The sequence below is a fragment of the Protopterus annectens genome, chromosome 5.part0 (assembly GCF_019279795.1).
Source record: "Protopterus annectens isolate FY-2018-M chromosome 5.part0, PAN1.0, whole genome shotgun sequence".
NCBI classification, from domain to species: Eukaryota; Metazoa; Chordata; order Ceratodontiformes; family Protopteridae; genus Protopterus; species Protopterus annectens.
In genome coordinates, this window is record NC_056735.1 from 1,636,523,145 (window position 1) to 1,636,544,681 (window position 21,537).

At 44.4% G+C, this 21,537-nt stretch overlaps 1 protein-coding gene across 1 annotated transcript in view; it reads left to right on the plus strand.

The window, feature by feature from the left end:
- PAXBP1 (PAX3 and PAX7 binding protein 1) overlaps positions 1-21,537 on the plus strand; it is a 1,009,737-nt gene that overhangs the window by 257,327 nt on the left and 730,873 nt on the right. The window contains exon 7 of the mRNA XM_044072024.1: positions 20,860-20,963. Coding sequence (XP_043927959.1) covers positions 20,860-20,963 — 104 coding nt within the window. The remainder of the gene's footprint in view (positions 1-20,859; positions 20,964-21,537) is intronic.

A 21,537-nucleotide genomic window follows, 5' to 3' on the forward strand; every position in this document is an offset into this window, starting at 1 on the left:
TCTATAGAACAAGGAAAGGGATTTTACTCCAGACTACTCCTGGTACCAAGAAAAGAGAAAAATTGGAGGCCTATTCTCGACCTGTCCGCTTTAAACACATTCATCATTATTCCAAAATTCAAAATGCTGACCCTACAGCAACTTCTTCCCATGCTGGGCAAGGAGTATTGGCTGGTGACTCTAGATCTCAAGGAGGCATACCTGCACGTTCCCATACGACCAATTTGCAGAAGATACCTCAGATTTCTTGCAGGATCAGAGCATTATCAATTCTCAGCATTGTCCTTTGGCTTATCTACTGCGCCCAGAGTGTTCACGAAATGCCTGGCATCAGTAATCGCTCACTGCAGGCTTCAGGGAATCCAAATATATCCATACCTGGACGACTGCCTGATACAAGCGGACAACAAAAACAAGCTAACAGAAGACTTACAAAGAGTCATTTGCTTACTGCAAGCCCTGGGATATACAGTCAATATAAACAAATCAAGACTGATACCATCCCAAAGAATAACCTTCTTAGGTGCAGTATTGGACACAGTAAAACAGATGGCATTCCTAACTGCAGAAAAACAAGAACAACTTCCTCTCTACTTCTTGGCATTAACAAAGCAGAACAAACTAACAGCAAGGAAAGTACTGCAGGCCTTGGGCTTCATGGCATCCTGCATAATCCTGGTCCCTCATGCCAGACTGCATATGAGAAAGCTACAGTGGTACCTGAAGAATTTATGGTCTCAACACAGGCACAGCCTAGAAACCGAAATACCACTAATCCCATGCCTGAAACAAGAGTTCCTATGGTGGGCTCAGGCATGCCAGTCAAACCAGGTTTGCCCTTCCACAGCATTCAACCAAGCCAAACCATCACAACGGACGCCTCAGATCTCGGTTGGGGGCCCACATGCTGGACAAGTGCATACAAGGCTTATGGACTCCAGATCAGCTGCACCTGCACATAAATCAAAAGGAAATGCTGGCAGTAAAACTAGCAATCCAGAATTTCAGACCATTCCTCCAAGAAGGGCAGTTGATAAGGACAGACAACACCACAGTCATGTGGTACATCAACAAACAGGGAGGCACTCATTCATACCCTCTATGCCGGATGGCACTGGACCTATGGAATATGGCTCTGAGCTACAACATTCAGTTACAAGCAATTTTTGTACCGGGAAAGAAAACATCCTAGCAGACATATTAAGCAGAACTACCTCGGATGCTCACGAATGGATGCTACACCCGGACATCTTCAAGGTCATCACAAGGAAATGGGGACTGCCACAAATAGACCTATTCGCATCCCCACTCAATCACCAGCTCAAGAAATTCTGCACAAGGACGTACCACCCACTTACTTGGAAGGTGGATTCTCTATCCTTCAGTTGGAAAGGCCTGACAGCATATGCATTCCCACCTCTTCCTTTGATGCACAAGGTGCTATTGAAAATCAAAGAGGAACGTCCAAGGATCATTTTGATAACTCCAGACTGGCCAAGACAACATTGGTACCCATTACTGAGGAGCATGTCTTGGGGGAAAATGTGGACACTACCCCTGATTCCTTTGCTGTTAACTCAGAGCGGCTACAACACCCTGCATCCAAACCTGAAAACTCTGCAGCTGACTGCCTGGAACATTACATAAGAGCAACTAACCCAGATTTATCCCAAAGGGTTAAAGACATTATCCTTGAGGCCCGCAGACCCTCAACAAGAAGGAACTATGCAGGAAAATGGAAAAGGTTTCTCATTTGGAGTACTGAAAGGGGAAAAGATGTCAAAGGTAGACATTGCCAACATCCTGGAGTAGTTGGCAGAGCTTTTCCATACAGGCCTGTCCTATTCCTCCATCAAGATACATGCATCAGCTAATTCTGCAGAATACAGCTTCGATCCTCCTGTCTTCTCGCATCCTCTACTCAGGCAGTTTCTGAGAGGAATTAAAAATGTAAAACCTCCTAGTAAACCACCATTACCAGCATGGGACTTGAACTTTGTGCTAGAAAAATTGACACTCCCCCCTTTCGAACCAGCAGCAACAGCAGATCTTCAACACCTATCCTGGAAAACTGCTTTTCTGCTGGCAATTACCTCAGCAAGAAGGGTTTCTGAGCTACAGGCTTTAATGGCAGTGCAACCCTTCCTAATCTTCCATCAAGATAGTGTCCATGAGAACAAATCCTACATTTATGCCTAAGGTGGTATCCAGAGTGTCTTTAAACCAGGCTATCCACCTACCTACCTTCTTCCCCAATCCACAGAACAGGGGGGAAAGACTGCTGCATACTTTGGATGTACATAGACAGTTGCCCTACTACCTGGACAGAACCAAGGGCAATAGAAAAACTGACCAGCTTCTGGTAGCATATGCAACAGGAAGGGAAGGAAAAGCAATTTCAAAACAGATAATCTCCAAGTGGATAGGAAATTGCATCAGATTCTGTTACTCCTACCATGGAAAGCAAACTCCACAGAACATAAGGCCTCATTCTACAAGGGCTACAGCCACTACCACAGCTTTCTTACGAGGAGTGGCTACCAAGGACATTATAGAGGCTGCTACTTGGACCTCCGTGCATACATTTGCCAAGCATTATAACTTACCTTTATACTCTAGATCCCGAGCAGGGTTTGCCACTGCTGTTTTGCAAGGGATCCTAACTACACCATAATTTCTTTTCCTCCTCCCTAGTTTGGCTATGGTATTCTACCCATTTGTAAGGACTGCAGATGCATCCTTGAAGGACATAGTACAGTTTTGTACCTACCATAAATGTAGATGTCCGAACAGGAATGCATCTGCAGTCAGGATTACCCACCCTCCTTCCCCTCTGTGGTATTCCTAGGGTATTTGCCCATCTAATAGCTAGCTGGGGGGGGGATCTCTTGTGGTGTATTTGTATATATGTACATACATGCTTATTTTTTGTGTTTGCCTTCTACTATTTGGAAACATTGGCATTTATCCAAAATTTAGCTATCCAAGAGGGCAACTGGCATCTGGGGCAAGAAACACTGAGGAAAATGGCGTTGGCTGATGCCTTTATACCTGAAGAACTGCAGCTATGACGTCGGGTGAAGTGCGACACCAGCCGAGGCCAGACCCAGACTTTGGAATCCGGACAACCGAAGGGCTGCCTGACGACAGGACAACCCATTTGTAAGGACTGCAGATGCATTCCTGTTCGGACATCTACATTTATGGTAGGTACAAAACTGTACTTTTCCATACTTAGGTGACTGGCCCATTACCACCCCGACCAAGCATCTACTAATTAATAAATGCAAGAGATCAGGTACGCCAGACTTGCTTTCTTCTGGGCATAACTGTAGACTACAAGTCTCCATTACAACGTTCTCAAACTTTGAAAAAAAAAAAAAAAAAGAAAAAAAAAAAAAAAAAAAAAAAAAAAAAAAAAAAAAAAAAAAAAAAAAAAAAAAAAAAAAAAAAAAAAAAAAAAAAAAAAAAAAAAAAAAAAAAAAAAAAAAAAAAAAAAAAAAAAAAAAAAAAAAAAAAAAAAAAAAAAAAAAAAAAAAAAAAAAAAAAAAAAAAAAAAAAAAAAAAAAAAAAAAAAAAAAAAAAAAAAAAAAAAAAAAAAAAAAAAAAAAAAAAAAAAAAAAAAAAAAAAAAAAAAAAAAAAAAAAAAAAAAAAAAAAAAAAAAAAAAAAAAAAAAAAAAAAAAAAAAAAAAAAAAAAAAAAAAAAAAAAAAAAAAAAAAAAAAAAAAAAAAAAAAAAAAAAAAAAAAAAAAAAAAAAAAAAAAAAAAAAAAAAAAAAAAAAAAAAAAAAAAAAAAAAAAAAAAAAAAAAAAAAAAAAAAAAAAAAAAAAAAAAAAAAAAAAAAAAAAAAAAAAAAAAAAAAAAAAAAAAAAAAAAAAAAAAAAAAAAAAAAAAAAAGGGGGGGGGGGGGGGGGGGGGGGGGGGGGGGGGGGGGGGGGGGGGGGGGGGGGGGGGGGGGGGGGGGGGGGGGGGGGGGGGGGGGGGGGGGGGGGGGGGGGGGGGGGGGGGGGGGGGGGGGGGGGGGGGGGGGGGGGGGGGGGGGGGGGGGGGGGGGGGGGGGGGGGGGGGGGGGGGGGGGGGGGGGGGGGGGGGGGGGGGGGGGGGGGGGGGGGGGGGGGGGGGGGGGGGGGGGGGGGGGGGGGGGGGGGGGGGGGGGGGGGGGGGGGGGGGGTGGGAGGGGGGGGGGGGGGGGGGGGGGGGGGGGGGGGGGGGGGGGGGGGGGGGGGGGGGGGGGGGGGGGGGGTAATTACCCTTTTGAAAAGCCCGTCTCCTTTTTTTTTAGTCTCCTTTCTCCGATTCACTTTTAATTATTTTCTTAACCTTTTTTATATTAAAATTTTTAATTTAATTGGACTGGGTGTGTGTTTTTTGGGCACCATGTCTAAAGAGAGGGTTTCAGGTTTTAGAAGTGTGACTCGTGCTGTCAGAAGATGTCTCTGACAGACGGTCACTTCTTGCCTGTACTGTTTAGGCCCTCTTCACCTGCAGGACTCCTGTGCTATTTGTCACTCCTTCAGCCAGAGAGTCCTGCAGGAGAGAATAAGTTGATTCTGAGGGGTCTTCTTAAGCCGGAGGGCTCTCCGGCTAAGTCGGCCCCACAAAATCAACAAAATCTGCCAAGACCCAGGCTTCTGTTCCTAAGCCTGTGGCCTCGGCTCCGACTCGTATAGAGTCGAGATCGGCTCGCTGGAGCCGATTCTGAATCTACTAAGCCTTCGCGCCGATGGCTATCGGTGCCGAATCTGCTTTTGACCACTGTGGGGTCGGTTCCGACCGGCTCCGACACCCACGCAGCACGGACATCGTGTCGGCTCGATCGGCTCCGACACCCATGTGGCAGGCATCGTGTCGGCCCGATCGGCTCCGACACCGTATTTGGTGGCTGTATCGGCTCCGGCTGGAGCCGATACATCGAGCGTTCTGCCGGCTCCGAAATCGGTGCCGACAGGATCAATAATATCGGCTCCGGCGACCCATTCCAGGAAGAGGTCGAGGTCTCCTTCCTTGGAGCCGAGATTTCGGCTCCGGCCTCCCTCTTCTATCGGAGCGGAGCCATCGGAGCCGATCTTCAAGGTCATCCAGGTTGTCAGACCATGACCTAGAGAGAGTGGTCAGTAGATTGCTCAAGTCACAGGTACTGGCCCAAATGCTACACAGTCCGTCTCAGCAGACGACTGTTGGTCCACACCCCGTTACAGTTCCTCCTTCAACTCTACCTCAGAGTTTGGAGTTGGAGTCTTCGGGCAGGGTTACTGCTACGGCTGGAGGACGGATACCCCCTTCTGTTCCTTCAGCCCCTACTCTTATCTCCTCTTCCTTAGAGGGATTCGTGGTCGGCTTCCATGGTCTCCTCCGAGGGGTGAGTGGCATCGGACCCTTGTCCGAGCTCCGCTCTTCCCTTGGAGCCTCGGCCTTGGTGAGCTCGGCTCCGACATCTGCCTCGGAGACTTCCCTTTCGGTGGCCCCTGGAGTTCCTAGCTCTTCGGAGCGGGGTCTCTCGGACCTGCCTGGGAGGGGAGCGTTCGAGGTGATGAAGAGTGTACTGGCCACTGGTATCAGTCAGCAGTCTCTTCCCGTAGCTCCTCCCTCTATTGTACCTGTTGACATCTCTGCCACGTCTCTTGCTACAGGACCCAGAGATCCTCCGCCTCAGGTTTCCCCATTGGGAATTTCCCCTCTTCCGAGGATTCTCCTGATGTTTCGGGAGATCCTCCTAGGAAGAGGACTTGTAAGAGGAAGCATGTAGACTCCCGAGTCTGTCACTTGGATACTGACTTGATGAGTCAGAGGGATCCCCTAGATCCTCTCTGAGGATGTCTCCTTCTCAGACATCCTAGAACTTCTGAAACAGAGGGAAACTGGCCTCCAACAATCCCTCTGAGGATGAGTCAGTATACCTAGAGGCGTTTGGATCTCGGCCTCCACCTCCTGGGTGTCTCCGCCTTCGACCCCTTATGCAGGTTATAGCACGAAGGCGTGGACAGCTCCTGACTCTGTAGAGCCAGTCCCTAGGAGGCCTTCTAAATTTATAACTGCCCCTAGTGACAAACAATTCCTTACAAAGGGTGTCCCGCTGATGCCATGGTGGTGGCTGCGGCCACCAAAAGGAACTTGCAGATCCTTCCGTGCCGTCCATCCTCCTAATAAGGACTCTAGGACCATGGATAGGTATGCAAGCGGATGTTTTCCTCAGCGACCTTTGCTATCGCGCTGAATTATCTTTTGTCACTTCACCAGACTCCAGAGAGATATCCTGAAGGAGCTGGGAGAAGTAGTTCAGGATCCTACAGCTGCAGGGGCCCAAGAAAGATTGCTTCGCAGCTAGGAACCCTCAATTCCATTGCTAACTCCTCCATGCGGCTAATATCTTATGCTGCTGATGGAGCAGTAGAGCCGAGGCACAGGTGTGGCTCTTAGACGCCAAGCCTGGATGCGGCTATGTGATTTTATGGATCCCTTTAAGGCCCTTCACAAATTCTCCCTTTGATGGGTCAGCTTTGTTTGGCCCTCAGGTGAAGGAAACCTTGACCAGGTGTGAGCAGGACGGCAAGACTCTTTCTGCTGTTGGAGTCCGTTTTCCACCCCTTCTAGGCCTTATCCCAAAGGACAGAAGGGTGGGAAGATGTGGTTCCAGAAATCCCAAGGAGTCACGCCCGGATTCACGTGGTCAGTTTACCCCTAGAGGCAGAGGGGTAACAACAACAGACGCGCTCTAGAGGCAGAGGGGTCCGAAGAACCAGGGCAACAGGGAGTCTCTTCCTGAAAAGCCTTTTCAGCATCCCTGAGGTGTTGCCCGGCTGTCCCTCCTTGGAGGCAGTCGGGAAGATTATCACTGTACCCAGAAGCCTGGCATTCCCTCACTCAAGACAGATGGGTACAGTCGATCATATCCAAGGGTTACATAATTCCTTTCGAGGAAAGTCCCTTCCCTCAAGTTCCCTTCCAGATGTACCACCGGTCTAAGGGACATTGCAGAGTTAGAGATCGCAAAACTACTGCAAAAGAGCCATTCAGCCAGTCACAATAGACCATTCAGAGCCGGAATCTACTCAAGGTTCTTTTTGGTCCCCAAAAAGACCGGAGACTGGAGACCAATATTCGATCTCAGCAGACTCAACAAGTCTGTCAGTAAGACAAGATTCGAATGGTCACTCTTCAGTCAATTCTGCCCTTCTTACAGAAGGACAACTGGATGTGCTCAATAGATCTTCAGGATGCGTACTATCACATCAAAATTCACAGACGCTCCAGGAGATTTCTCCGCTGGCTGGGGTCCAGTCATTTCCAGTTCAGAGCCCTGCCCTTTGGTCTCACTACAGCCCCCAGAGTGTTCACCAAATGCATGGCAGTGGTCACGGCTCACCTGAGACGTCAAGGATTCCAGGTGTTTCCGTATCTCGACGACTGGCTCCTGTCAGCCACCACCAGGCATCAGCTTATACAAGCCAGGGATTACACAATAGACCTTTGTTCTCATTTGGGCATCTCAGTCAACTACGAAAAGTCATCCTTATCGCCCTGCCAGTCTATTACCTTCATAGGCGCAAACTTAAACACTGTTCGGATGTCAGCTACCCTTACAGAACAAAGAGTTTCAGACATTCAGACTCATGTCAGGATCATTCTGGCCAGGAAAAGGGTACAGGCCAGAATGGTTCTAAAGGTATTAGGTCTTATGGCTGCGGCCATTACTCTTCTTGCCCTGGCTCGATTCTACATGCGCCTCCTTCAGTGGATGCTGTTCACACAGTGGTCATACCAGCAACTTCCCAATGCGTCACCAGATTCTGGTGACACAAACATGCAAAGAACATCTTGCTTGGTGGATCACATCGTCTCAGGTTCACCAAGGCAGGTGCTTTGTACCTCCGTCCCCGATAGCCACTGTCACCACGGATGCCTCCCTGATCGGGTGGGGGGTCATTATCAGGGCAGGATGGTTCATGGGACGTGGCAACCGCTCGAGTACCATCTGCACATAAATGTCCTGGAGATGAGAGCAGTGCTTTTAACGCTGCAAGCCCTCAACGACTTTCTTCCCAGGGACAATTGCAGTCCACACAGACAACATGTCTGTAGTTTGGTATATCAACAAACAGGGCGGAACCAAGTCCTACCCCTTGTGTCGAGAAGCGCTCAGACTATGGCAATGGGCGATCTCCTCTCATCGGTTTCTGGTAGCAACGCATATCCCTGGGAAAACCAACATTATAGCGGACAGATTGAGCAGAGCTATTCTCATGCCTCACGAGTGGTCTCTCAAGCAATCCATAGCGGAAGAGATTTTTCTGGAATGGGTCGTCCATGTTGCGATCTTTTGCTACTCCCCAAAACAGCAAATGTCCAGACTTCTTCAGCCTCTTCCCTCTATCAGGCCATCCCCCCAGAGACGCTCTGACCCAGGATTGGCCCCAGGGACTTCTTTATGCCTTCCCTCCATTTCCTCTGATCCCTCAGGTGATCCAGAAAGCTACCGCTTTGAGAGCCAAATTGATTCTCATTGCCCCTTACTGGCCTCGACAAGTTTGGTTTCCGTTCCTCCATCGTCACCTTTTGGTGCAGCCGTGGCATCTGGACCCAGTACCAGATCTACTGATTCACCAATCCGGTCAGCTGCACCGGTCAATCCCTTCTCTCAACCTCACAGCATGGTTGCTCCACTTCCTTCCTTAGCCAGGCTTCCTTTGATCTCTAACCCAGTTAGAGATATCATAGTAACTTCACTAAAATCCTCTACCAGGAGGATTTACACAAGCAAATGGAACGTTTCTCTTATTGGGCTAAGGCCCAAAATATTGATCCTTTTACTGCCCCTGTTCAGGCAGTTCTGGACTTCTTAGCAGAGATTTTCCATGCAGGCTCCTCTTCTTCCACAGTCAGAGTTCAGTTGGCTGCTATTTCTAATTTTCATGTCGGAATAGCAGATCATAATATTATGTCCCATAGACTCTGCAGGGCCTTTTGAAAGGGATTTTCCTACTAAAGCCTCCAATCAGGAATCCTCCTCCTCAGTGGGATTTAAATTTAGTGCTGACATCCTTGATTCTTCCCCCCTTTGAGCCAGCTGTTTCTTGTTCCCTGAAATATCTTTCTTGGAAGACTTTATTCCTAGTGGCTATTACATCTGCCAGGAGGGTGTCTGAACTTCATGCTCTTCGGTTCGACCCCCTATTTGATTTTTCACAAAGACAGAGTATCTTTGAGAACTAATCCATCCTTTTTACCTAAAGTCGCTTCAAAAAACAATCTAAATCAATCTATTGATCTCCCTGTATTTTTTCCCAACTATTCAGATAGAGCTGAACAAAAGCTACATTATCTTGATGTCCACCGTCAGCTTAGATATTATTTGGACAGAACAAAAAAATTTAGAAAATCTGATCAACTTTTTGTTTCCTATGCGGATAACAAAAAGGCCTTCCTGTTTCTAAAGTGACTTTGTCCAGATGGCTTTCTTCGGTCATCACTGAAATTTATACTATCAGGGGAAAACAGCTGTGCTCAAAACCTAAAGCACATTCAACTAGGAGTTTAGCTACTTCTACAGCTTTTCAAGCTAGACTGCCTTTAGACACTATTTGTGCAGCGCCACTTGGGCCACTCCTCACACTTTTGTTTCCCATTACAAATTGGACTTGGCCTCCAGGGACAGAGCCAGTTTTGGCTCTACAGTCCTCAAGAGTTTGTTCCATTGAGCCACCCAGGATAGAGGTGCTAGGGACGGGTCCCATCAAGCAAGAATGAAGGCGAGATTGACAACTTAACATTAAGTTATGTACCTACCATAACGTTCCATGTTAGTTGTCTTCTCGCCTTCTTTCTGCGACCCTCCCTCCTTCCCCTGGCCTGGACAGACCTTGTATAAGAAACTATAATGCTAAAGACCATTTAGACCTGGTCCTTTTTCCATTTGTAAGTTTCTTCTTCCTTTGGGAACTATTGTTTATGCTTGGTGTTATTGCCCTTTTGTCAACAAACGAGATCTGGGTACTTCCTGCCTTGCATCATGGGATATGGGGCTGCCTCGAGCTGGTAAAAGGAGTTCTCGAGCTAAAGCAAGTGCCGAGTCGGAGCCGAGGGATCGGCTCCGAACCCATCAAGCAAGAAAGAAGGCGAGAGAAGACAACTAACATGGAACGTTATGGTAGGTACATAACTTCTTATTTTGTAATGTTCACCATTGCAGTCATCCACTTCCGGGAATCCTAATTGCAGGAGCCCTAGTTCCTACCTGGCCTGTTTCCCACTCAGGCATCAGTTGTTTAAAAGGGATACCAGACAATGCCATCTTTCAAATCTGTATTGCCATAGTTCATGATTTTCACATTCAGTATTTCAGAGCATCAGGCCAGTGCTTCAGGAGTGACAGATAACCCCACACTGCTTACCTTTTTGTTGGTATCTTTATAAATGCTTGGTAGTGTGCATGAGGTTTCTAGTAAAGAAATAAAATAAGTGAATAATTGCTTAGAGTGTGGAATAAAATTCTGCAGAAAGATTTCCATGCATATTGTCTTTTTTGTTTAGGACTGAAGCCATGACTTGGATGATTGTCCACATTGCTCCAAATTCACCCTGACAACAACTTTACAGGACAAACGGCTTGAGTACATAAGTGTAAAGAAGGTGCATGCCTGATCCCATTCCACTGTAGTGTAGATGAAGGCCTTCACTCAAAACACAAGCAGTCAGACTAGTACTCCAAAGAAAAGTTTTGGGAAGCCAACAAGTCATTCTGAATCTAAGAGATACTCTAGATCCTGTGACACCATGACTGGTGTGGTGTGGTGTGCTTGCAACTCCACTCCTTTGATTTGATTTTTGAAGCAATTGACAGAAGTCATTTGGAATCTGCTATGCTGTCTGCTTTAGGTTTATCCTGTCAGACCAAAACAGGGGTACAGTCTGTTTGGAAACTTGTCTGAGTTCTCTAGCAGCCAATGGCTGCATGTAGTAGTGAATGAATAGGATGGCAGTGTCCTTGAGAGGACATTCACAGCGACCAGATTGAAATGTTGGGTACTCACCTTTTTGGTAGACCTTTGATTGTAACAAGTGAAAGACTCAAGAGTCACAATACACCTTTGATTGTGACAAATGAAAGACGCAAGAGTAACAATAATGCACAACCCGTTTTCCCATTTTTTGCTTATGTGGTTAGGGTGCCTCTTTATAACAAAAGAGGATTACTTCTCTGGGAAGCTTTTACGACTACCACTGCCCACAGATAGATCTGGTGTGTCCTACTCTTTTGTCCTAATATAAATTTTCAAAAATTGGAGCATTTACTCTTATTGGCATCTATAGCCAGATGACTAGAGATGGCATCTATAGCCAGATGACTAGAGATAAAGTGAACACTGAAGTCAGTTGGTCAGAGCATCAGTTCTAAAGTACTTTTCTTACACCATAGCAAGGCATGGCTTGGCTTAACTGCATCATATTGCTGTGTAGGGGGATGACATGCTGATATGTAGCATGGCATCTCACTTCCTTGATCTAATTCCTATTCATTTTAATGATATGATATATATGCTTAATTATTTTGTGGGTGCAGTTAATATGCTAACAGAATCATTAGTCCTAAAGTATTGTATTTCTTTTAAATCTGACATGTACAAACAAAGTTAACTCTGCATCTGTTGATGATGTTCGTGTTTCACTATTGCAGTCATCACATTTGGGTTATCTGCCTGCAGGTAGCCCTCAGCCGGCCTGAATACCAGAGTCTTCGGATTCTTGCGTCAGATGCTGTCTCTTCTTCCAAGACGTCAGGTCATCAGGGGTATAAAACATGCAGCCGACATTACATCAGTCTTTCTTGCCGTGCGGTGCACGAAGCAGAAGCAGTTCGTAAGTGCCGGTTGGCTGACTCCTGAAATTTTTGTTTCCGAATTTCAGATCCGAAGTCTTCAAAAAAGATAAGTACCCTGTTGGGGATACATTTTCTTGCTCCAACCGATGTCAGTAAAAGTTGAAAGTTGTCTTACGTTTGGAAAGCAAATACCTCATAGGGATTTTCATTCGTACTGCATCCCCTGCTTAAGCCCAGACCACGATGTACCTCGCTGTCAGTTTTTTGCCTTGTTCACGCCCCGAACTATTCGTCTTCGGGCTATCTTTGCAGCAAATTACTTTTGTACTATTCATCTTCGGGCTATCTTTGCAGCAAATTACTTTCGTACTCTGTCTCAGTACTCCTAAATGGCTTCGTTAAGCCATCCGGCTACCCATCTTCCGAAAAAACGTAAGGATAAAGACAGAGACAAACTGCATCGGTCTAAAACTGCTGACAACACTTCCGTTAAGCTAGCCGCCAGTCCGCCATTACTCAGTGAGGCACTTTCGCAGCCCCTGATGCCCGCTACTTCAGATTCGCAGGCCTCTACTGACACCCATTCGGAGTCCGGTATGCCATGAGATGCTTCAACTATGGAACCTGCAGATGTCTCTACCTTGGATGGGTCCGGAGCTGCTGTGCAGGCACTGGCTTCTGAGGGTGTAGTCAGGCCTACAGAGTTGCATTTTAAACCGATGCCATTGTCTTCATCCAGGCCTAAAACTCGCACCACGCCTAGAAGACCGACAACCAAACTGCAGGTTCATGGCTGAAGACCTTATTACCTTAGTTAGGGAAAGACAGCCTTCCCCCTCTGAGACCTAGAACTGATTTTCCTTCTGATTCTTCTGAACAAGAATCTGATATTTTTGCTCCTTCTGATTAACAGGATTTGCCTTTATCTACCTGTGAGGATTCTGATGCAGAGGATTCCATTCCTTCTGCTTCCTCTCCAGAAGATTTTTCTTTCAGTGTAACCTTGCACACACTTAGGGAGCATTTCTGCTGGGAAGGCCAGGATTACTCTGACTCCAAAAAGGGACTTGGGGAATTCTTACTCCTTCCTCAACACAGGCATTTAGCTATCCCTCCTGTTCTGGACATTGTAGATGATGCTTTCTTGGAATCTAGCCTTTCCCCAGACACTTTACCTCCAGCTCCCAGAAAACCTGACCGGTATTACAGAGTACCTGACTCTCTCAAGTTCCTCTTCAAGAATCCTACTGCGGATCCAGAGACCATTTCCCAAGGATCCAAAAGGCATTAAGGCTACTGCTGCCAAAAATCCTACCCCTTCTGATAGAGATTTTAAAGCCTTAGATGGGGTAAGAAGATATACACTTCTGCTACTTTGGCCATTAGGGCTTTAAATTGCCAGTTTCATAGGTTAAAGTGTCAGCAGCATATTGTGGGACTACTTAAACAGAAAATGATGTTGGTTCCTGACTGTGCTGAACACAAAGAATTACAGGATTTAATGCATTCTGCAGAACAAGTTGGTAAACATACTTTGCAATGTGGTTTTGATGCTTTAGAAGCATCTTGCAGGGCTGCTGTCACTGGGTCTGTACTTAGAAGGCATGCTTGGTGTAAGGAGCAAAATTTGCCAGATCATGTTAAAGCTAAATTACTGGATGCTCCCTTAAACCAAAACCGCCTTTTTGGCAACAAAGCAGAAGTCGTCCTCAAAAGGACGGAGGAAAAAGCTAAATGTATGCAAATTGTTAAAGATTTCCTACAAGTACAGCCTCCCAGATTTAGTAGGCATTGGCCTTCAAAGAATTGGTCCTTTCCAGTCTCTTCCAGGCCTTCTCAGTCCAAACCCAGGAACAGCAGACCACCTAGGTTACAGTCTCAGGCTGCGCACAGACCTAAGCAGTGAGTAGTAAGCCACCCCCGTATGGAAAAATTGCACAATGGCTTAACCTTAACCCTTCCAAGCCCTGCTCAACTGCCTGCTCCCTTTGAAGGAAAGCTCGCCCTGCATGCAAAAAACTGGGAACTCATTACCCAGGACAAATGGGTTTTGAACATAGTTTCCCAAGGATACAGATTCCACTTCCACACACTACCAACCCCAAACAGTTGGTCAGATTCCACTTCCCCACACTACCAACCCCAAACAGTTGGCCAGACCTACTTCCAAATCAGTGGGCGGAGGCCCAACAGCAAGTTCTCTGTCTTCTAATTATCTGGGATATTCACCCTGTCCCAGCAGAACAAAGGGGATAAGGTTTTTATTCAAGACTTTTCCTAGTACCCAGAAAAGACTGCTCCTGGCGTCCTATCCTGGACCTCTCTATTCTAAACACGTTTCTGGTAATTCCAAAATGCAAACACTTCAACAGCTTCTTCCTATGCTAGGCAAAGATGCCTGGCTTGCAACCTTAGACTTAAAGGAAGCTTACCTGCACATTCCATTAAGGGAATCTTGCAGGAAATACCTACGCTTCAGGGCAGGCTGCATGCACCATCAGTTCTCTGCACTTCCCTTTGGCTTATCTACTGCGCCCAGGGTATTCACAAAGTGTCTACCTCCAGCCATTGCATTTTGCAGGCAGAGAAATATTCAAATATACCCATACTTGGACGATTGTCTGATTCAGGCAGAAAGCCAGGACTTGCTATTACAATATCTGTCATTCGTAAAGAAACTTCTAACCTCACTGGGGTACACCATAAATGAAAAGAAATCTTACCTAGTACCCTGCCAACAGATTGTATTCCTGGGAGCAAGCTTTAACACAACTTCCCAGATGGCTTTCCTCACTCCGGAGAAACAAGTTTATTTGGCAACCTACTTCAAACTATTGGCCCCAATACCCCATCTATCTGCAAGGAAAATTCTGCAAGCCCTGGGGTTCATGGCCTCTTGCATTTTACTAATTCCATATGCAAGACTGCATATGAGGAAACTACAATGGTATCTAAAAAGCCTATGGTGTCAACATGCTCAGAACCTGGAATCAATGATTCCTATCATTCCTTGTATAAAGACAGAGTTCCTTTGGTGGGCACAGGCCTGCTACCACAACAAGGGGCTCCCTTTCACTCTACCCCCTGCCACCCAAACCCTAACAACAGACCCATCAGACTATATATGGGGGGATGACTTGGCAGGGCAGTGTATTCAGGGCAAATGGAATCCGAGACAGATGCACCTGCATGCCAATCAAAAACAAATGTTAGCTGTACAAAATTCCCTGAGAGCCTTCAAAGACCGCATACTTCCAGAACAACTATTGGTACAGACAGACAACAGTCATGGCTCTGTGGAACACAGCCTTGAGCTACCAAGTACACCTACAAGCTCAATTCCTGCCAGGCAAGCTAACTTCACTGGCAGATGACTTAAGCAGAAATCTCATGGACCCACACGAATGGAAACTAGAACCAAAAATATTCAACCTGTTAAGGAACAAATGGGGGACTCCAGAGGTTAGACCCATTTGCCTCCCCTCAGAACTACCAATTGGACAAATTCTGCACAAGGGCTCACCACAGTCAAGCTTGGAAAGTGGATGTACTGTCCTTTACCTGGGAAAGCCTCTCTGTTTATGCCTTTCCCCCTCTGTCTCTCCTCTCGAAGGTTCTGCTAAAGATCAAACAGGACAAGCCAAGGACAATACCGATTGTACCAGACTGGCCACAGCAGCACTGGTACCCCCTCTTGCGCAGTATGACACTGCTGGAACCATGGCACCTGTCTGACCCCTTCCCTGCTGTCCCAGCAGGCAGGCTAGATTCTGCACCCTTCGCTTCAATTTATTTTTATTTTTTATTTATTTGTTTTACATTTGTTGACCGGGCTAGTCTAGCTGGATATAGATCCATTTTCACTAGAGGCCCGGGGAGAATAGCTCCACACAGATAAGCAAAAATATAAAAAGTATAAAAATATTGTTACATGGTAAATACAGGATTAATAAACCAGATAAAACAGGCCCTCAAGGATTTCAGAGATCAGAACACATTAAGAAAAGTAACAGTGAACATAATATTGCTTAAGAAAGCTAAAACAGTTATAATACAGTAAGAGTTATGTACAATAGTTTGCAACAGGTTCAAGGATATAAGCAATAAGTTGATTAGAGTTTAAATAGTATCAGTCATAATACAAGATTAAGTATTTAAATGTCTGGAACTTTGGTTATTAGAGGAAGAAACAGGGGTGAAGATGGTTGTTAGCCAGGGTTACTACAAGGGCATAGCCAGTGCATTTGGAGGTGTTTTTTGAGTTTTTCTTTAAAGAGTGGCAAGGATGTAATTAGTGTTAGTTCATTGGGTAACAGGTTCCAGTTTTTTCCTGCTGTATTAGTAAACAGAGAGTCACCAGCTGTATTATTAGACTTGGCTAGGCTAGCAAGGAGTTTGTTAGAAGAACGTAAGGAGTTCAGATTATTATATGGGATTAGGAGTTTTGAGAGTATAGGGGTATTATTGGGTTGGTAAAATATTTTGTGAGCCATTGTAAATTGGGGGATTAGCAGATGGTTTTGGAATTCCAGCCAGTCTAGTTGCCTAAGATTAGAACAGTGGTGAGTTCTGAAGGGATTACCAGTAGCGAATCTGGCAATATTATTGTAGGAAGTTGCTAATTTGTTGAGGTTAGATTTCTTGAGGTTGGTAAGTATAGGTGAGGCATACAGAAGGGTTGAGATAAGATGGGAGTGAGCGATCTTGGCTCTGGCTGTTGTGGTTAAAAATGGTTTTACTCTATATAATGATCCAATTTTTCTGTTGACTATTTTAATGGTGGTGTTTATATGGTGATCAAATGTGAGATTATTGTCAATGGTTATTCCTAATAGTTTGGTGGTAAAGTCATGGTAAATGACAGTGCCATTATTTGAAGAGACTGAGAAGTCTAAGGGGGTGGACCTAATAGTGGGTGTAAAGAGAAGGAGTTTTGTTTTTTTGGCATTAAGAAGGAAGCACCGTTTGGTAAACCATGTTTCTACAGTGTTGAAAACATTTTGAGTAAGAGAATGTAGTTCAGTTGAAGAGGCTGCTGAGCATGTTAGTGTGGAGTCATCTGCATATTGAGTACAGGTGGCTTGAGGAATTGCTACATGGAGATCATTAATGAATAAAGAGAAAAGAAGTGGACCAAGAATGGAGCCCTGAGGGACCCCGATAGTGACAGGTAAAAAGGAAGAAATTTGATTTTCCCAGAGAACTGCCTGTTGCCTATTGCTGAGGTATGATCTAAACCATTTAATGGCCAGAGAATCAAAGGAGAGAGATTCAAGAATACTGATTAGGAGGGTATGGTTAACCATGTCGAAAGCTTTAGAGAGGTCGATGAAGAGTGCAGATGAGAGTATGTTTTTGTTGCGGTTTCTATTGATGGTATCTGTGAAGGATAGGAGGGCAGTAGTGGTACTATGTGATGGCCTAAAGCCATGTTGACAGCTTGCTATTAAGTTATGTATAGAGAGATGATGTAAAAGTTGTTGGTGAAAATTTTCACTAAGGGTGATAAGAGAGCAATTGGCCGATAGAGTACTCATTAGAGTTCCCACCTTTATGTAAGGGGATAATATGGGAGATTTTCCAAATATCTGGGACGGTTCCTTCTTGGATTGTCCTATTTATACGTATAGATATAGGGTAGGCAATTACTTTGGCTGCTTTTTGGAGATATTGGGAAGGAAGTTTGTCAGCGGATGGAGTACATGGCTTGAGTTTATGAATAAATTTATAGATGAGAGAAGTAGAGATGGGTTGTAGTTTGAAGTTAGAGTGTGGTAAATTGATGGGAAAGTTGGAGTTTTCAGAGATGAGTTGCTTAGCTAGAGATTGTATAGTCTCAGTGAAGAAAGAGTTAAAGGTATTGGCAGTTTGATGGAGTGTTTGGATCTGCATCAAGTGGGGTGGGTGTTCGGGTGTTACCTGGGGAAAGGAGCTTATTTATGCAAGACAAGAACTTTTGAGGATTATTTTGATGAGTTTGTTGAAGTTTACAGTAGTAGTTTTTTTTTTTTGTCTGTAAGTATTGCCTTTTTTGTACTATTTCTAAGCTGCCTAAAATGGAGATGATCAGAGTTATTTCTGTTAGATCTCCATTTGGCCCAGACTTTGTTCCTAAGTAGAATTTGATTTCTAGTTTCATTCGAGAGCCATGGGGCTGGGTTGGACTTCATACGTGTAGGAGCATGCTGATCAAGAATAGATAAGAAAGTAGTGTTAAAATACTTTACAGCGTCTTCAACTGAAAGGGATTTTAAAGGATTCCAGTTGCATGCTCTGAGCTCAGTTTGAAATAATTCTGCGTTAAAGTGTTTGGTGGAGCGTGCTATCCTAAAGGTGGGGGGGGTTTGGAAAGTCTTTCTTTTCTCTTGTGATGTAGGTCAAAGAATGATCGCTTACATCATCTGGCAGGGTTCCTACTTTGTAAGTTTGTTTCACTTTGTTTATGAGTATCCAGTCTAAGGTACTCTCTTTTTTATTAGGTTTGTTAATTCTTGTTGTAGAGGTTATGGTTTGGTTAAAGCCATGGAGGTTGATATGAGAGGTAGGATTTTCAGCACTAACACTTTTCCAGTCAATGTTAAAGTTGCCTAGTATTATTGTTTCTTGGGGGTAAGCTAAGAAAAGCCTCTAATGTAGTTATATTATTGCCAGGTGGTATGTAAATACAGATAATCTATAAAGATTTGTTAGCGTTAATTTGGAGCTTAGTTATGAGGACTTCTCCGTTGCTATCTTGGGTTGCATAAGATGGTAGGGTAGAGATGTGAAGTCCATTTTTAAATAGAATTGCTACTCCACCACCTTTACGTTTTGTTAGGTCTAGTCTTACTATATTATATCCTTGGGGAATAATTTCATTGTCTTTTTTGTTTCTGGTTTTAACCAAGTCTCGGTGAGGCAGGGGATATCAAAGAAGTGAATAGCTAGGAGGGCATGAAGGTGAGGTACTTCAAACCCTGAACCTTGCAGCCTGGCTAATTCCTTGAGCTCTCCAATAGCATCCTTCAGTAAGCAGGTGCTAGGTGTCATTCTGGAGGCAAGGAGGTATGCTGAAAAGTGGAAACAATACTATTCCTGGAGCCAGACTTGGGATGAGCACAACAGTGCCCAGCTTACCTCATATTCTTCAGTACTTCACAGAAATGCTCCACAAGGGCCTATCCTTCTCGTCAATTAAAATTCATGCCTCTGCCATTTCAGCACATTATAATACTGAGCCACCCCTTTTCTCTCACCCTCTGCTAAAACAATTCTTTAGAGGGGCAAAAAATTTGACCCCCCAGGAGAGACCCCACTCCAGCCTGGGACCTTAACTTTGTATTGGAAAAGCTCACCCCCCCCTTTGAGCCAGCTGCAACAGCAGAGTAGAAATTCCTTTCTTGGAAAACAGCCTTCCTTCTAGCCATCACTTCAGCAAGAAGAGTGTCTGAATTACAGGCCCTCATGGCAGTCGAACCCTTCATTATCTTCCATGCAAACAGGGTTTCTCTCAGGACCAATCCTTCCTTTATGCCCAAGGTGGTGTCTAGTGTGGCCCTAAATCAGTCCACACATTTACCTACTTTTTTCCCTAATCCACAAAACAAAGGGGAACGAATACTGCACTCGATGGACATGCACAGACATCTTAGATTTTATTTAGACAGGACTAAGCCTCTTAGAAAATCTGAACAGCTGCTAGTTGGCTTTGCTGCAGGGGCAGAGAAGGCGGCCATTTCAAAGCAAACCATTTCCAAATGGATAGCCCATTGCATTCATTTCTGCCACAAGCACCATGGAAAACCTACCCCACAGGGGATAAAATCTCATTCCACCAGGGCAGCATCTACCTGTGCATCCTTTCTCAGGGGAGTCCCTGCCAGGTACATCCTAGAAGCTGCTACCTGAAGCTCTGTACATACTTTCACCAAGCATTACCACGTCTATTTTTTCTAAATCCAGAGCTGGTTTTGCCACTGCAGTCTTGCAGGGCTTAATAGCTGGCCGTAATGCTCTTTAACTTCCTTCTCCCTTCCTTAGCTTTGGGAATCTACCCAAATGTGATGACTGCAACAGTGAAACAAGAAGAACATAGTACAGTTGTGTACACTTACCATAAATGTAGATGTTAGAGTGTATTCACTGTTGCAGTCCTGGTTACCCTCCCTCCAAACCCCTGACTTCTCTTGGCTCTACCTTTCATTCTTGTTTGGTATATTTAAGTTTTCTGGTATATTCGCTTTTTGATGGAGGTGTACCATAACTTATAATTGCTTCCCATTGTGGGGGCACCTGACATCTGGGGCAAGAAAAACTGATGTAATGGCGTTGGCTGCATGTTTTATACCCCTGATGACCTGATGTCATGGAAGAAGAGACTGTATCTGACGCAGGAATCCAAAGTCTCTGGTATTCAGGCCAGCTGAGGGCTACCTGCAGGCAGATAACCCAAATGTGATGACTGCAACAGTGAGTACACTCGAACATTTACATTTATGGTAAGTGTACACAACTGTACTTTCTGGTTATTGCCTGTGGTGCTAAGAACTTGCAGACAGAAGTTAAGGGGTTGATTCTGCCAGCTGGAGAGTTTGTGTTTGCTAAATGTGGTTTCTCTGCCATCCAAGCCAGGGCACATTTCAGGTTTAGCACAGCATTGTTCAAAATCTTCTTTTCAGAATGGTAGTAAATTGATGGCTACTTGCACGTTGATGATAAAGATCTTGGAGGTTTTGGTCATCTGTTGAAATTTTCCATCTGTTTTATCACTTTTGTCGTAGTTGGCATTTTTCCAAACTTGCCTTCAGAATAGAGATTTCTGTGTCCTGTGACAGAGTAAAAAGTAATTGGCAGAACATTTTGCAAGCCACAGTACCTAGGAAGGCCTGTATACAAATATTTGACTGCTATAAAAGTTGTACAGCACAAATGAAAACTAACCTTATAGTGCAATATTAACGCTACCTTTGTGTGTTTGCGTGTGAGGGAGAGATTTGGCGATATTGTTGATGTGCACTGCATTAGTTTAGTTTTCTGAGCTATTTTATGTTTGTTTATATGACAGGCATTGATGGAACTGTGGATGAGGTGCCAGCTACTGGAGAACAGGATGAAGAAATCAGTATGTGGGAACAAGAACAGATTAGAAAAGGAATAAGCATCCCACAGGTAATTCAGAAACACTTTGTACTGTTAACTGTTCCTTCATTTGGGGGTCTGAGATAGCTCTGTACCTGAATCAGTTAAATGTTCAGTAGTTAAGAACTGGTATTATAAGACAGTTTTAAAAATAGATCAAAACACTGATCCAGACATAATCAACATTTCCATCATTTTGGTATTTCTCTTCAGTGCACACGTATTTATTTGAAATGTTTAAGCAACAAAGGTATGAGAGGTAGCATTCTTCAGGTTGACTTTTGCAGAAAATATAGCAAATACACTAATTATCTTAAACTTTGATTTTCATTATCCTTTTTTGTTTTGGTTGTGCCTAGTCCTGTACTACATGCCTCTGTGACATTCCAAGTACAGGAGTCATGCCATTGCAAAACTGTTGTGTAGCTCCACTGTGTCTAGTCTATTTTCCGCACATAATTTCTTATGAATCATTAAGTATATTTTGTTTCTGTATTTGTATTAAAGTACACTTGAAAAGTCATTTTTGCAGAACTGCCCCCCTCCCCCACATTATTAGGTCCTACTACTCATGTTAATAAAAGCAAAAGTTTAGTTAAAACTC